This window comes from Muntiacus reevesi, chromosome 1, assembly GCF_963930625.1.
Source record: "Muntiacus reevesi chromosome 1, mMunRee1.1, whole genome shotgun sequence".
Classification (NCBI taxonomy): domain Eukaryota; kingdom Metazoa; phylum Chordata; class Mammalia; order Artiodactyla; family Cervidae; genus Muntiacus; species Muntiacus reevesi.
In genome coordinates, this window is record NC_089249.1 from 184,461,740 (window position 1) to 184,478,367 (window position 16,628).

The 16,628-nt window shown below is 49.1% G+C and overlaps 1 protein-coding gene across 3 annotated transcripts; it reads right to left on the bottom strand.

Annotated features, from left to right (window-relative positions):
- Window positions 1-3,524: 3,524 nt before the first annotated feature.
- On the bottom strand, window positions 3,525-12,093 carry PGLS (6-phosphogluconolactonase). 3 transcript variants are annotated; one of them, XM_065917458.1, is made up of 5 exons: window positions 11,777-12,093; window positions 7,245-7,352; window positions 6,702-6,803; window positions 6,262-6,348; window positions 3,525-3,887 (listed from the first exon to the last, which is right to left on the bottom strand). In XM_065917458.1, the coding sequence occupies exons 1-5, from the start codon at window positions 12,062-12,064 to the stop codon at window positions 3,750-3,752; spliced, it is 723 nt and encodes a 240-aa protein (XP_065773530.1). In that variant the 5' UTR covers window positions 12,065-12,093; the 3' UTR covers window positions 3,525-3,749. The 3 variants fall into 3 exon arrangements, with proteins under 3 accessions (XP_065773530.1, XP_065773528.1, XP_065773529.1); XM_065917456.1 differs by having other exon boundaries at window positions 6,262-6,402; XM_065917457.1 differs by having other exon boundaries at window positions 3,525-3,919; window positions 6,262-6,402.
- Window positions 12,094-16,628: the final 4,535 nt, after the last annotated feature.

Consider the following 16,628-nt stretch of genomic DNA (forward strand, 5'->3'; position numbering starts at 1 on the left):
CTGGACTTGGAGGGTGGATGAAGGGCAGACATCTGGCAGCAGATGAGAGCAACTGTTAGTGTTGGGAGAGCAGGGGTGGGGGGAGAAGGCAGGGATAGGGCATCTAAATCATGTACCTATTCCCTCATCTGTACCCACACGGGGTGATTCTGGGGCCCAAAAGGATTCAGCCCCAGGTTGGGAAGACAGAACTGGACTGACACCTCCAGTCCTGGGGTCCGTGCTAGGGGTGCCACTGTTCTGCTGTAGACAGGTGGGACATGCCCCTTCAGATCCTGCTTTACCTGTCTACAGCAGAGGATTGTGCTGAAATAGTTGGGTCTCCTTACCCCTTCACCTGTTTTTCCACTGCCTGGCACAAAGCAGTCCTCAGTGTTTGGCAATGGAAAGAAGAAAGGGAGGGATGGAGGAAAGACAGAAAGGCAGGCAGGGAGGAAGGAAGGTCTACATTTCAGACTGAAATGTGATCAGATGGGGTTTTCACAGGATTTCAGACGGAGAGAGCATCAAATTCCAGTGGATGCAACATGTACATGATGGCTGGAGCATACGCAGCTACTTTGGACCACGAGGTAAAACTCACGTGATGACAATGGCACAACTATGATGTCAGTTGCAGAGTCCCCAAAGAGTTCATGACATTGCTCCACCAGTTCTGGGTGGCCTCCCTCCAGAGGAAAAGCTAAATCTCCATTTTGCTTAAACCAAGAGCATCTGACTGTAATCTTCACCAATTCCCCAGAATTTGTTTTCAACATCACTCCATAATAGCCTGAGTGCCATTCCTGACAGGGGATGCAGACATGGGCAAAACAGACCACACGGTCCAGCCCCCATGGACCATTGGTTAGCACAACAACAAAACTGTCAGACAGTATGGAAAAGGGAGAAACATGGAATAGGAAAAAATAGAAAATGCTAGGGGCAAGGAGGGGTCAGGGAAGTTATGGTGCACCAAGATCTGAAGGAAACAAGGGCCAAGCCGTGCAAAAAGCTGGACGAAAAAGAACACCGAGCAGCAGGCACAACACATGCAAAGGCCCTGAGGTGGGAATGGACTTGGCTGGTTCCAGGAAGAACGCAAGGTGGATGGATTGGAGGAGAGTGAATGGGGGTTAGATGTGAGGTAGGAGGGTGGGGAATTGCAGGGCCCACATGAGGGCTTGTGGGTCGAGTGAGTAGGATGGGTTTCCCGTGAATGCAAGGGAGCCACAGGCAGGTCTGGAGCAGGAACAGAGGGGTACAGAAGTGACACGCCTCAGGCAGGGCCCTCCACATGGGGTCTTCATAACTGTCTCATCACTTTCCCTCCACTTCTCAGCCTCCGCCTATGGCTTCAGGGGTCATGACACCTGCTGTTGCCCAAGGTCATGGCTGGGCTGCTTTCCTTCCAAACCTCTCCTCCACCTTCCTCGGTTTCCGTTCAGAATTGGTCCCACTTCCTCACTCTCACATCTGAGTGATCAACCCAGACAAGATGTTGAAAGAAACTTCACTTTCTGTGGTTTCGGATTTGAGGTTTCAGTTCCCATGCCCCTTGCCCACCAGCTTGCCCTGGTCCCTGGAGCCGGGTGGGCAATAAGCAGACACACTGGGGAAATGCTGGAGCCCTGAGGCAAAGAAGCAGTGCCTCGGGCATTCAAGGTTCTGAGCTGACCTGCAGCAGGGCCAGCTGCAGAAGTCACCCTGGCCCTGGGTTTGCAGCGGGAGTTCAAGTCAGTGTGGACAGGGTTGAACTGTGTCCCCCCAAAGGATAACGTCTACAGGTCACTATCAAGAAACCAGAAAACAAGCGTGAGCCAGGATGTGGAGAAACTGGAATCCTTGTGTACTGTTGGCAGGAATATAAAAATGATACAAGTGCTATGGAAAACAATACGGAGGGTCCTCCAAAACTTAAAAATAGAATTACCATATGCATATGACCCAGCAATTCCACTTCTGGATGCCTATTGAGAAGAATTGAGAGTAGGCTCTGGAAGAGATATTTGTCCACCCTTGTTCACAGCAGCATTATGCACAATAGCAAAACACAGCAGTAACCCAAGTGTCTGCTGATTGATGAATAAATAACTAAAATATGATATGCTCATATTTTAAAGAAGAAGTTCACACACACTACAACATGGATGAGTCCTGAAAACACCACGCAGAGTGAAATAAGCCCATCACATCAATACAAATACTGTATGATTTTAATTATATGAAGCACTTAAGAGCAGTCAAAATCATAAAGACAGAGAATAAGCAATAAGTTCCTCTTGGATAGCACAGAGAACAACATTTAATATCCTGCGGTAAACCATGGATGGAAAAGAATATAGAAAATGTATATGTATGTGTGACTGAATAATGTACTGTACAGTGGAAATTAATACAGCATTGTAAATCAACTATACTTAAAAAAAAAAAAAATCAAGACAGAAAACAGAATGGTGCTTGCCAGGGCTGGGGAGAGGAGAGGATAGAAAGTGAGCATTTAATAAGCATACAGTTTTTAAGTAAATAAATATATACACACATTTATACATATATATTATTTTTATTTAATTATTTGGCTGCACTGGGTCTCAGTTGCAGCATGTAGGATCTAGCTCCCTGACCAGCGATTGAACCCGGGCCCCCTGCATTGGGAGCACAGAGTCTTAGCCACTGGGCCACCAGGCAAGTCCCAAATACAGAGTTTTAGGTTTACAAGATGAAAAGAGTTATGGGGATGGATGGCAGTGATGGCTGCTTAAAAATGTAAATGTATTTGAAACCACTGAATTGTACAAAAATGGTTAAAATGGTAAGCTGTTATGTGTTATTTTAATAAGGTTAAAAAAAAAAGTGAAGTCCATGTCCTAACCCTTGAAACTTCAGAATGAGATCTTATTTGGAGTAAGCATTTTTATAGACATAACGAATTAAGGCTCTTGAGACGAACTCTCAAGATTTAGGACTGAGGGTGGCCTTATGTCCCAGGACAGGGGTCCTTATCAGGAGAGGATGGGAGTGAGTGGTGGCCCAGTGGTTAGGATGCTGGGCTTCCCCGGTTGTGGCCCAGGTTCAATCCTTGGTCTGGGAACTGAGATGCCATAAACCTAGGAGCATGGCCAAAGAAAAAAATAGGACAAACCAAAAGAAAAACAGAAAAGGACAGGACACGGAAAGACACACAGAGAAGGCCATGTGACAAGAGAGGCAGACGCTGGAGTGATGTGTCTACGAGCCAAGAAAGGTCAAGAACTGCCAGCGACAACCAGAAGCCACGAGAGACCTGGGACAGACTCCTGCAGAGCCTCTAGAAGGATCCAACCTTCCCGACACCTAGATTTCAGGCTTCTGGCCTTGTGATCTGTGAGACAGTGACCTGCACTTGTTTTAAGACACCTGACGTGTGGTACTTGGCTATGGCAGGCCCAGGACACTCATGCCAGATGCCCGTCCCTGCCCTCCACAGGCTGGGATGACTGTTACGACTCAGGCGCGCCACCTGGAGACCGATGGTCCCACCACCCACCAAGGACCACGAGACAGTGGAAATTCAAACAGATGCTCCTTTTAATATCCGAGTCACCCAGAGCCACAGCCCACAGGCTAAGCCCCTGGGCGGGCCTGGTGGCCAGACCCTACTGGCTTCCAGTGGCACCACTCAGCTTTTCAAAAATGAAGCCTGGAGTGGGCCAGCAGTGGGGCCCAGCCCCAGAAGGTCCCAGGCCACTGGGACTGCACATAGTCACAGCGGTAGCATCTCTCGGCACGGGTTACAGAGTGGAATGCTTCTCGAAGGGCACGGTCAGGAGTCGGGCTGCTGCCTCATCCAGAAACCAGCAAAGTTTCCCAGTGCTGGGCTGGACCAGTGCGGCGGGGAGCGGGTTCTCCTCCTTGTCCTCCAAAATGCGCTGTGTGGAGAGGGCAGAAGCGTGGGGTTGCCCTGCACCCCAGCACCCCTCAGACCTCTCCAACCCTCAGGAGGTGAGATCACCCTTCCCAGATGTCCTGGCTTCAAGCAATCACCAGAGATGGGGCTCTTCCTTTTTATCATCTGTGACTGTTTAACAGTGGGGTCAGCACACTTTTTTTTTTAAACACATTTAAAAAAATATTTATTTGGCTGCACCAGGTCTTAGCTACAGCACTGGGCGTCTAATTGCGGCACGTGGGATGTAGTTCCCCGACCATGGATCAAACCCACGCCCCCTGCATCGGGAGCATGGAGTCTTAGCCACTAGACCACCAGGTAAGTCTCCAGAACACCTTTTCTGCCAAGACCAGAGAGTCACTATTTCAGCTCTGCAGATCACACCCCGCCTCTGTTGCAACTACTCAGCTCTGCGGTTTCAGGGCAAAAGTACCAGCAGATGACTCTTTGCCAAGTGGGTGTGGCCAGGTTCCAACAGATCTTTATTCGTGGACATTGAAATCTGAATTCTATAACATTTTCACACTCCAAAGAATACTCCTCCTCTTTTGCTTTTTCTCCCAACCACTTCAAAAGGTCAAAAGCCTTCTTGGCTGTCAGGAGGATTCGGTCCCCCTAGCTGTGGTGGGGTCAGCGGGCGTGGGAAGTAGCACTCTCTGCCAGCTGGGTCTGCTGCAAGCACTCTGATTCATTAACTTGCTCACTTCTGACCACAGTCCTGCAGGGTTGCCTCTTTCTCACCCCTCTTTTTACAGGCCGGGAAGCTGAGGCTGAGTCCTGCGAGTGGACTGTGGGTTGGAGCTGCCTTAACTGACCCTCAGGAGGTCCATGGGGAGGAACCTTGCCAGCCCACCTTGCAGATGGGAAAGTTAAGGCTTGGTGGGGCGGGGGTTTGGTTCAGTGACCATCTAAGGCCATGCTGGGTATCACTGGCGGGAACACTGGGTCTGCTGGAGTCTACACCCTGAACCCTAACATTGGCCACCCTCATGAAGACATCTGGGCCCAACACTTGCTGGAAGAATTGTTACTTATTTATCTTTAAATAAGTCTATAAAATATGAGGCTGAGCCTTGCTTACTGTGTTACAGCAGCTTGTTTTTCTGACAACTGTTTCTTTAAAAATATGTCTATAGAAGCCTGGTGGACTACTGTCCATGGGGTCGCAAGAGTTGGGCATGACTTAGTGACTAAATCACAACAGTTAGTTACTTTTGGTATTTCCATTCTACAGATGAGAAAATGATGCAAGGAGAGGCTAAATAATTTTTGCCTTAGGTCACACAGTAAGTGGCAAAGATGATATTTAAAATAAATTTTAAAAGAAAAAAAAATATGTCTAGTTTCTTCCATAGTTGTCGGGTCTTTTCAGTGATAGTAATTAAAGTACTTTTTGTTTATTTTTAATATCCATTTTATGATTTTTAAAATGTGGTTTTATTTGTTTATTTTTGGCTGTGGTGGGTCTAAACTGCTGCGTGGGCTTTTTCTCTAGTTGTGGCGAGTGGGGGCTACTCTCTAGCGGTGGGACAGGCACTTCCATTGCGGTGGCTTCGCTTGCTGTGGAGCTGGGCTCTAGGGCATGTGGGCTCAGGAGCTGCAGCCTGTGGGGTCTAGATCACACTCAGTAGCTGTGATGCACGGGCTTAGCTGCCCCATGGCATGTGGGATCTTCCTAGATCAGGGATCGAACCCCATGTCTCCTGCATTGGCAGAAGGATTCTTTACCACCGACCCCCCAGGGTAGCCCAATGTAAATTCATTAATTTTATATTTTCCTAATATATTATGTATAACTATACCTTTTTTCTTATTCCTACTTTTTTCTCTTTTTTCTTTTTTTTTTTTTACTTATTCCTATTACATATGATTTTTTCTCCAGTTTTGCCAGGGGTAGTTGTTATGTTATGGATCTATGTCTGTGCTATGGCTTTGTCTATGTATGGCTCTATGTTATTGATCTATTTCCCATTAAGTTTTTAAGAATATGAGCCAATTCAGTGATTTCAATCTCACTTATTCCTTCCTCTGACTTTTCTTAGATTTGTGTTATTTTCCTTTGTTCTCATTCTAAAGTGCTTGATTGGTTTATTTTAATTGTTTTCTAGTTAATAATGAAATATATATGTATACACATTAAGTGCTATGAATTTACCTCTGAGCCAGCTTGGCCGTATCTTGTCAATTTCAATTCATAATTGTTAACCCCTAAGTAGCCTGTATTTGCAGTTTTCATCTCTCCTTCAACCCAAGAATTACCGAAACACCTGGGGATCTGGTGCTTTCAGCACAACAGTGTCTGGGATCACATTCTCTGCCTACAACCTTCTAGGGAAGGGGGCCCTCACTGTTACCTTCAGAATAGCTGCCTTGCCTTCTCCTGTCGCCACAAAGATGACCATTCGAGCTGCATTCAGCACGGGAAGAGTGAGGGTCACGCGCTGCGGAGGTGGTTTCGGGGAGTCACTGATGGGGGCCACAATTTTCTCCCACTCCTGGGGGCAGGGAGGCCCAAGGTGGAAACAGGAAAACATCACTTGACTTCCTGAGGACTCACACAGGCCAGGCACCGTCCAGCCATCCTTCCATCCCACCCTGCTAATCCTGTGGTACTTGATTGAAGGCCCCTGTTTTGATGGGTGATCTGAGGCTCAGAAGGGTCAAGCCCCAGTGGGCACGCCTGTTGGCCAAGGCTGACTCACACCATGCTGCAGGCAACTCCCAACCCTCTGGAAGCCCCAGATGGCAGAGGTCAGGGCTCAGACGTGAGCAGGGCCTTCGTGTGTGTGCTCACCTGCAGGAGGGGGTGGTCTGGGAAGAGTGAGCAGGTGTGGCCATCAGGACCCACACCCAGAATCAGCAGGTCAAAAACCGGGATGGAGTCCCCTTGGAAGGCCTGGGTGGGGAAAGAAGACAGTCCTGAGAAGCTGTGAGGGAAGAGCTCAGAGGACACAAAGAAACAGTTGTCAGAAAAACAAGCTGCTGTAACACATTAAGCAAGGCTCAGCCTCATCTGCAAAAAAAGGAACTCTATTCATTTCACTGTCTCAATGGCCCGACAATCTGGGGATGCAGTTATCCCCAAGATGTGAATACCCAGGCCTACTACCAGGGGTGAGGCTGCCTTTGGAGGTTCCCCCAGAGCAGGGCTGCGGCCTCTCAGAGAGAGGGTGATCCTAAAGGGGTCTGCCCAGCGTGGGACTGGGTCTCCTGACCACCCCCAGTGAGAGTTTCTGCCAGTGATGACCACTCAGTGTCACCAGAAGGCTTACTCCATCACCCTGGGAGAGCCCACTGGGTGGATGAGGTCTTCCTGCAGCGGCTCCAAGGGGCTCACCTGTCTCAGCTTCTTGGCATAGTCCTCAGCCGCCTCCTCCACAGGCAGCTCGGGGTTGATGGTGATCACCTGGCTGTCGAAGATAGGGAGCTTGGAGAGCAGGTGGGTCTGCAGCGGACAGAGGCACAGTGTCACCAACAGAAACATAGTCAGTGGGGGCATGGGGCTTACCCCTGGGACTACCTGGATCCTCCAGGTTAGGACACGACTGTCCTATACCCACGTCCTGTGTGAGTGAGGATCCCAGCGGCATTCCGCCAGAGGTCTTTCAAGTCCCTGGTGTTTGGAGGTCTCCTGGCTCCAGCCTGCACCTGTCTGGCCACACCAGGATCCTGTTTGTAAACGTGCAGGGTCCTTTGGGCTTCAGGATAAAACCTAGCCCCCACCCCCCCTCAGCACTCCAGGAGGTCCTGCTGACCTCCATGCCTCAGCAGGTACACCAGCTCTTGATCCTACCCGGGAAACTCTTACACATCCCTCAAGCTGCCTCCTCTGAGCAGCCACCTCTGCCTGCACCTTCCCCAACTGCTGCTTGGGGGTGTGATATGTAACTGTGGTAAGCACTGATATCTCTTCTGGGTTGCACTATAGGGTGAGCATGCTCAGCCCATAGCAAGCACCCCAGCCTATGATTGGTGGGTTTAATGCAGAATTATCTGGAGTCAGGAGTCCTGCAAGGCAGAAGGCTCCAGCCCTTTCCTGCAGAGATGAGCCCCATGGCCTTTGATCTGCTCTGGGATGGATGCTGGCAACCCCCACCTTGGTGCCTCCTTTTGGGCAGGGCCTAGCTCAGCCAAGGCAATGCCAGGCTGACCCACAAAGTAAAAGCAGGTAAATAACAAAAATATAGTGCTTGGAGCAGAGGGGGAAGGCACCAAGGACATGGGATAAACCAGCCAGAACTTATGGTGCTGACTCCCCACCAAATGCTGGCCTGAGGAGTGCAGGCTCTGTAACAGGGAGCCAAGGAGGGTATGTGAGCTGGGGAGGAGCACGATCAGACAGATCCATTGTTGGAAAGACCAGCTTTGCCCAAGGTCCCTATCTACACACACCCTTGGGGACTGTACTGAGTGAAGTCAGGGGGGAGTACGGATGCCCTATTTCTGTCACCTGAGTTCCCTTCGTAGCTGCCCTCCCCCTAGAGGCTCAGAGTCATTTCCTCCTCCTCAGGCTGGGCATCGGTTTGGCAGGTTCCTAGAACTGGAACTGCTGGTTGATCGGGTGGGTTCTCTCTAAACACTCTGCAGGTGCTGAGGAACCATCCCCAGGAAGGTGGGTCCAGCTCTTCCTCCCAGCCTGGACAGCAGAAGGCCCATGGTACAGGGTGAACCATTCATGCTCAGAGAACCCCAACTGCCCGGGGTCCCTCCTCCAGGAGAGGAATGCCTCTGCATCCTTGTACCATGTTGCTTAGTGACCACCCCCCCCCCCCCAAATTCAAGTTCATCTGGAATCTCAGAATGTGGACTTCCCCTGGTGGCTCAGTGGTAAAGAATCTGCCTGCCAATGCAGGAGGCACGGCTTTGATCTCTAATCTGGGGTGATCCCACGTGCTGCAGGGCAATTGAGCCCGTGCTTTAGAGCCTAGGAGCCACAACTACTGAAGCCCAGACTCTGTAACAGGAGAAGCCACGACAATAAGAATAGCCCGTGCACTGCAACTAGAGTAGTCCCCCGCTTGCCACAACTAGAGAAAAGCCCATGCAGCAACAGAGACCTAGCACAGCCAAAAAAAAGTAACTAATTAATTTTTAAAAAAGAATGTGACCTTATTTAGAAAAAGGGCCTTTACAGTTGTCATTAGTGTAGATGAGGTCATGGGGCATTAGGATAGGCCCTAAATTCAAAGACTTGTGTCCTTACAAGAGGAGGACACAAAGAGAGAAGCAGATGAACAAGTGACGTAGAAACAGAGGCAGAGATTGGAGTGATGTGGTCACAAGCCAAGAAACACCTGGAACCCCCAGAAGCTGGAAGAAGGAAGCCTCCTCCCTGAGAGCCTCTAGAGGGAGCATGGGACTGCTGACACCTTGATTTTGACCTTCTGGCCTCCAGAACTGTGAATCAATGCCTGTTGTTTTAACCTACCCATTGTTTAGTACTTTGCTACCACAGCCCCAGGAAACTAATATGATTCCCTTCCCGGGGAAACTGGCAGGAGCAAATCCTCGCCCCACATCGGTTCCCACCGCATAGCTTTTGCCTCTGCTGTACCCTCTGCTCCAGCTTACCTGTGGCCAGCTCCTCATATCCTCCCAGTCGCTGCCTAAATGTCACCTCCTCAGAGCGCCCCAGTGCCCTGGCTGAAGGGTGCTCTCCCTTCTCCCCTGACACTTATCATCTCACGCTGTTTTTAAAAAATATTTGGCTGGACTGGGTCTTAATTGCAGCACTTGGCATCTTTGATCTTCATTGTAGCATGCGGGATCTAAGTTCCCTGACCAGGGATCAAACCCAGTCCTGCCCCCCCGGCACTGGGAGCATGGAGTCTTAGCCACTGGACTACAAGGGAAGTCCCCATCATCTCACACTGTTATCTTTCGTCCAAACTGCATTACACGGCGGCTATGAGTGGATTTCCACTCGTGTTGCCCTGTGTGTTGATGCCCCACCCCACTATGAGCCCTATGAGGGAACTGTCCCTAGTGCTGCATACAAGGACACACACACAGAATATCCTTCCAACTTTCTCTTTGACTGTTTTTTAGGATTCTGTTACTTCAGCAAGTATGGCTTTCCTAATTAGACATCCTCTTCCAGCGCAGGGAATATGGGTTCTGTCCCTGGCCAGGGAGCTAAGATCACACATGCCTTACCACCAAAAAATCAGAACATAAAACAGAAGCAATATTGTAACAAATTCAATAAAAACTTTAAAAATGGTCCACATCAAAAAAAAAAAAAAACCTTTAAAAATAAATTTTTAAAAATCTTTCAATGTCTGGCAAAGTAAAAAAATGTGAGCTCACTTTTAAATTAAGCTCTAGGGGAAGACACACAGGACAGCAGACTTGAGAGCGGCCCCTGCCCCTGAAATGTGTCCCAGGTGCTCTCTGGGGGTTCCGCCAGGCAGGTTCATACCCCAGCTCCCTCCATGGTCACTAGGTGACTCTCCTTGTCTGGCTTCAGTTTCTCAATCTATGAAATGCAGGTACTAACAGTCCCCGCCTCATAGGCACTTGTGGGGTTTCATGAGATGATGTGGATAAAGCCATGGTAATCAGTAAACTTTCCTTATTACCAAACAAACAAAAAAACCAGCTCAAGCTCCTTTGTGAAGAGAACTCAACACACCCAAGACCTGAGCAACCTGAGGCTTCTGGCCAAACCCACCCCTCCCACACCTCCCTGTGTTAGGGGAAGCACACTGATTGAAACCGCCCACCCTGGCCAGGCAGCATAGTAACCATTTACATGAGTTGTTTTATGGCAGGAGATCCTGATAAGGAATACGGAACTAATAAGCCACCACCAGCCGGAGGAGTTCGGGAAAGGTTGAGAGGAGACACTCACTGCCTGTCCATCCACTTCCCAGAATCCCTCTTGCTAGCATCCATCTTGGCTGAGCGATGCATGCGCCACCAGGAAAGACACTGAATTAGAATGACTGGCCAAAGACTACCTGGAAACTAATCCCATCGCCATAAAACCCTAGACTGTGAGCCACGCGGCAGAGCAGTTCTCCTGGGTTCACTTACCTACTGCTCTCCACCCGGGTGCCCTTTCCAGTAAAATCTCTTGCTTTGTCAGCATGTGTCTCCTCGGACAATTCTTTTCCGACTGTTAGACAAGAGCCCAGTTTCGGGCCCTGGAAGGGGTCCCCCTTCCTGCAACACCTGGGTGGGTTTTCCTTCTCCAACCATGGCAGGAAGAGTTGATTCAAAGTGGAGGGGTGAAGGGCAGCTCAGATCATAGCTCCTCCAGGCCTCAGTTTCCCTGCTTATAAAATGGGGGGTGGGGGGTTCCCCTGATTCTATAGGAGTCTGGGGCCCCAGGCCAAAAATAACCAGTCACGGAGTTGTCAGCACCACAAGCAGAGTGGAGATCAAAGAGAATTCGCCAGGTTAGAGATGGGGAAACCGAGGCCCAATTTCCACACCAGATCCCGCGTACCTGGCTCTTCCCTAACTCGGCCTCTGCACTTACTAGCCTGCAGCGTCTGACCTTCTCGAAGTCCCTGGAATGGACCACTCTGTTTCGCCTCTATGCCTTTGCTCATGTCATTCCCTCTGCTTGGCTACCTGAATCGCACACGACTTAGCGACAGAGCACACACACAAACAAGGTATCACCGGTCCACCCGGGGGGCAGTGGAGGTGCACCCAGATGGAACCTCAGGGCATCCAGCAGACCATTCCCAGCTCCGGTCCAGGCAGAGGGCACGGTGTCTACCCTGCATAACTCTCGTCGCCCGGTTCAGGCGGTGGGCGCGGCCTTTTCGAAATGACCCCCGGTGGCCTCCGTAGCCGGGTCCAGGCGATGTGCGCGGCCCTCTCGGCGTGACCCCCGGCGGCCCCCGTAGCTCTCACCCGGTAGAGGCCGTACGTGCTCTCGGCGTGCTCGAAGGGCACGAGACGCTCGTCGCAGAAGCCCAGCGTCCAGCGCGCGAGGCTAGCGGGTCCAGCGGGGGCGGCGGCAGCGGGCAGCTCGCGGGCCAGCATGGAGACAAGGCTGCCGCCGGACAAGCCGAGCGTGAAGCGGGCGCCGGCATCCGCCAGGCAGCTTGCTGCCTGCTGCACTACCAGTTGGGCCAGCGACGCAGCCAGCTCCTGCGGGCTCGAGAAGACGGAGATGAGGCGGGGGGCTGGCGCGGCCATGGCGACGGCGGTGGCAGGGAGGTGGAAGCCCTTCCGGCGGGCACGAGTGCGCCTGCGTGAACGCCAGTCCTGCTGCCCAGGTGCCTGTAGCACATGCGCAGACCCACGAATGACGTCCAGCGGGGGCCGGGCAGTGGGTCCTGATTCGCTCATTGATTTTTTTGCCTGATCTTGGAGCTTTTTCCTGGGCTGGAGCAGGCAGAGTAGGTGCAGCTGAGCTCTACTTCCCGATATCAGGGCGGGGCTAGAGAGCGGAGCTCAGAGCTTCGAGGCTAGCAATGAGGGAGCCGATTTCTTGGAGGGCGTGCATTTTGGTGGACTTTGAAATTTCTGAATTAGCACGTTTATCTTGTTGGTATTTGTTGTTTCTCTCTTTAAAGTATAATTATGGGACTTCCCTAGTGGTCCAGTGGGTAAGATACCCAGCTCCCAATGCAGGGGACCTGGGTTCTATCCCTGGTCAGGGAACTAAATCCCACGTGCTACAACAGAGACCTGGAGACAGCCAAATAAATAAATGTTTAAAAAATAAATAAATAGAAAATAAAGTATAATTATGCATTTTAAAGTATATACTTTATAAGGACGGGTGTATTGGTTTGTTCACAGAGTCCTCTCAGCCTCCTGAACTGTGGCACAGTGTAGGAGCTGTGTTGAATTTCTCCTGCATGTTCTTTGTGGAGACCTCCTCCCCCCTGGGTCTTGCCTGGAGAAGCTCCCAGACTGAGACAAGTGGGCCTTGGCTGATAAGATAGAATGGTGGTGGTTTAGTCGCTAAGTCGTGTCTGATCTTTGCGACCCCATGGACTGTAGCCTGCCAGGCTCCTCTGTCCATGGGATTCTCCAGGCAAGAATACTGGAGTGGGTTGTTATTTTCTTCTCCAGGGGATCTTCCTGACCCAGGAATCGAACCGGGGTCCCCTGCATTGCAGGCAGATTCTTTATCGACTGAGCCATGAGGAAAGCCCGATGAGATATAATATTCAGGGAATAACAAGAGCAAGGAGAATTGGAAGGGGCAGAAGTTCTGGTGGGTTAGGGCAGCTGGACAACCTCAGAACCTGAGAGTTTAGGATAGTGTCATAAGTGCAGTGAGATTTGCATAGGTAGTGCATCTTTCAAAGAAGTAGCAAATTAAGAAAACAGTTCCATTTGTAACAGCAGCAAAGAGAATAAAATACTTAATAATTTTAGCAAAAGAGGTACAAGACGTATACGCTGAAAACTATAAAACTTTGCCAAAAAGTAACTTAAAATATGATGTTAATAAATGGAAAAACATCCCATATTCATGGATTGGGAAACTTCATATTGTTAAGATAGCATGAGTGCTTGTGCTCAGTTGTGTCTGACCCTACGGACTGTAGCCTGCCAGGCTCCTCTGTCCATGGGGTTTTCCAGGCAGGAATACTGGAGTGGGTTACCATTTCCTTCCCCAGGAAATCTTCCCCAGGGATCAAAGCCGTGACTCCTGCGTCTTCTGCATGGGCAGGCAGATTCTTTACCACTGAACCACATGGGAAAGCCGTTAAGATAGCAACAATCCCCAAATTGGTCTGTAGACACGATGTAATCCCTGTCAAAATTCTGAGAGCCTTTTTTGAGATATCAACAAACTGGTTCTAAAATTCATGAGGAATTGCAGGGGGCCCCAAATAGCCAACCAGTCTTGAAGAACTAAATTGGAGGACTCACACTTCTTGATTTCAAACTTACTACTACAAAGCTATGGGAATCAAACTGTGGTGTTGACATGCGATAGACATATATATCAATGGAATAGAGCTGAGATAGAACAACAACAAACCATATGTCTGTGATCAGTGACTCTTCAACAAGGGTGCCAGAAGCATTGAATACAAAAAGAATAGTCTTTTCAACAACTGGTGCTGGGAAAATTAGACAGTCACATGCAAAAGAATGAAGTTGAACCCTGTGGTAGGCAGAAAAGTAGTCCCCCAATGGTGTCCACACCGTAGTTCCCTAAATCTGAATTTGTTAGGTTAGTTGGCAGGGGGAAATGAAGGTTGCAGGTTGAATTAGGTTGCTAATCACCTGTCCTTAGGAGAGATTACATGGATGAGCACAATATCATCACAAGGGTCACTGAAAATGGGAGAAGGAGGCAGAAGGAGGAGGACCAGAGAAATGACAGCATGAAAAAGACTCAACCCACTGTTGATGGCTTTGAAGATGGAGGAAGAGTCCATGAGCCAAGGAATGTGGGCAGTTTCTAAATGCTGGAAAAGGCAAGGAAGTGGATTGTCTCAGAAACTCCAGAAGGAATGCAGCCCTGCCAAAGCTTGATTTTAGCTAAGTAAGATCCAGTTCTGACTTCTCACATTCAGAACTGTAAGATAATTGGTGTTAAGCCACCAAGTTTGCGGTGTTTGTCACCTCAGCACTAAAAAACTAAAACAGATCCCCACCTCAAACCGTATACAAAAATTTAAATGTCAGGGCTAAAACTAAAACATTCTTTTTAGAAAATAGATGCATCAATCTTTATGACCTTCAGTTAGAAATTGATTCCAAAAGCAAGAGTGCGGCTTCCATGGCAGTCCAGCAGTTAAGACTCCATGCAGGGAGCACAGGTTCAGTCCCTGGTTGCAGAACTAAGTTCCCAAATGCTGCATTAACTAGTGTGGCCAGAAAAAAGACAAATAGATAAACTGGGCTTCATCAAAATGAAAAATATTTATGTTTCAAAGGATGCTACCAAAAGAGTGAAAAGACAATCCACAGGATAGGAGAAATTTGCAAACCATATCTTATAAGGATTTAGTATACAGAATTATATTAAGAACTCTTCCAACTTAAACAGACAACCCAGTTAAAAACTGGGCAAAGGATCTGAATAGACATTTCTTTTCAAAGAAGGTATACAGATGGCTTCCCAGGTGGCTCAGTGGTAAAGAAACTGCCTACCAATGCAGGAGATGCAGGTTTGATCCCTGGATTGGGAAGATCCCCCTGGAGAAGGAAATGGTAACCCATTCCAGTATTCTTGCTTGGAGAATTCCATGGAACCTGGTGGGCTACAATCCATGGGGTGGCAAAGAGTCAGACAGGACTTAGCAACTAGACAACAACAAACACATGAAAAGATGTTCTGCTTATTAGCCCTCAAGAAATGCAAATCAAAACTACAAGGAGATACCACTGGATACCCACTAAAATAACCACAATAAAAAAGACAGAACTTCCCTGGCAGTCCAGTGGTTAAGTCTCTAAGATTGCACTGCAGGGGGCGCAATTTCGACCTCTTGTTGGGGAACTAAGATCCTGCATGCCTAGCGGTGCAGCCAAAATAAAAGAAAATAAGTGCTGAGAAGGCAATGGCACCCCACTGCAGTACTCTTGCCTGGAAAATACCATTGATGGAGGAGCCTGGTGGGCTGCAGTCCATGGGGTCGCTAAGAGTCGGACAGGACTGAAGCGACTTAGCAGCAGCAGCAAGTGCTGACAAGGATGTGGGAAACTGGAACGCACACACTGCTGCTGGTGGGAATATAAAGTGATACAGTCACTGTGGAAAACAGTCTGGCAGTTCCTCAAAAGGTTAAACATAGTTACCATGTGACCTAGCATTTCCACACCTAGGTTTACACCCAAGAGAATTCAGGACATATGTTCACACAAAAACTTACACAAATGATCACAGCAGCATTATTCACAATAGCCCCCCCCCCCCCAAAAAAAAGAAATCAACGTCCATCCACTGGTGGTTAAAAAAAAATGTGGTCTACCCATACAATGGTATATTGTTTGGCCATAAAAAGGAATGAGCTACAACTTTGGTGAATCTAAAAACATGCTGAGAAAAATGTCAGACACCATAGGCCACAGACTGTGATTCCATTTCTATGAAGTGTCTAGAATAGACAAATCCACAGAGACAGAAAGTAGCAGTTGCCAGAGGTTGAGGACAGAGGATGGGCAGTGACTTCTAATGGATATGAGGGTTTTTTGGGGTGATGAAAATGTTCTGGAATTAGACATAGGGGACAGTTGCATAACCTTGTGAATATACTAAAAGCCACCATGTTGCACAATTTAAAAGGGCGAATTTATGGTCTAAATAATTAGCTCAATTAAAAATAGTGATTTGGGCACAAGGAACAATAGGAATGAAGGCATGGAAGCCAGACACAGGCTGGAAACAATTATTCATGGTACAAGGAAAACAGCCTGCAGGACGGCAGTGCTAGCCAAAGAGCCTGGAATCTTCCCCGAAGTGGTGGGGACGCCAGAAGAGTGTGGGGCAGGGACCCAGCCTGCAGCCCCCTATCCTCGGGAAGCTCTTGGCGCTAACTCTCCTCATATGCCCTCTCGGGCAGCTGCTGCTTCTTCCTGATCCCTTGTGCGCTCAGCCCCTGCCTCTCACTGCACACTTGCCAACACCAGGCTGGGGCGTTTCTCTTCCCACAAGTACAGGCGTTCTCTCTGCACATTCTTCTAGGGCCCATACAGAAAGGAGCAGCATGGGGCAGAGCACCATCAGCTCCCATCTCTCCTCACGATTTACTGAGGGTCCCCAGGGGCAAGTCATGGAGCTTCTAAT

What these genes read in the sequence shown, in the direction of transcription:
- PGLS (XM_065917456.1), bottom strand. Translation starts at nt 12,064, where the DNA reads ATGGCCGCGCCAGCCCCCCGCCTCATCTCCGTCTTCTCGAGCCCGCAG. An exon ending in GCACGTACGGCCTCTACCGG is followed by an intron (nt 7,353 to 11,776) that starts GTGAGAGCTACG and finishes TGTCCGCTGCAG; the next exon opens with ACCCACCTGCTCTCCAAGCT. An exon ending in ATGCCAAGAAGCTGAGACAG is followed by an intron (nt 6,804 to 7,244) that starts GTGAGCCCCTTG and finishes TTCCCCACCCAG; the next exon opens with GCCTTCCAAGGGGACTCCAT.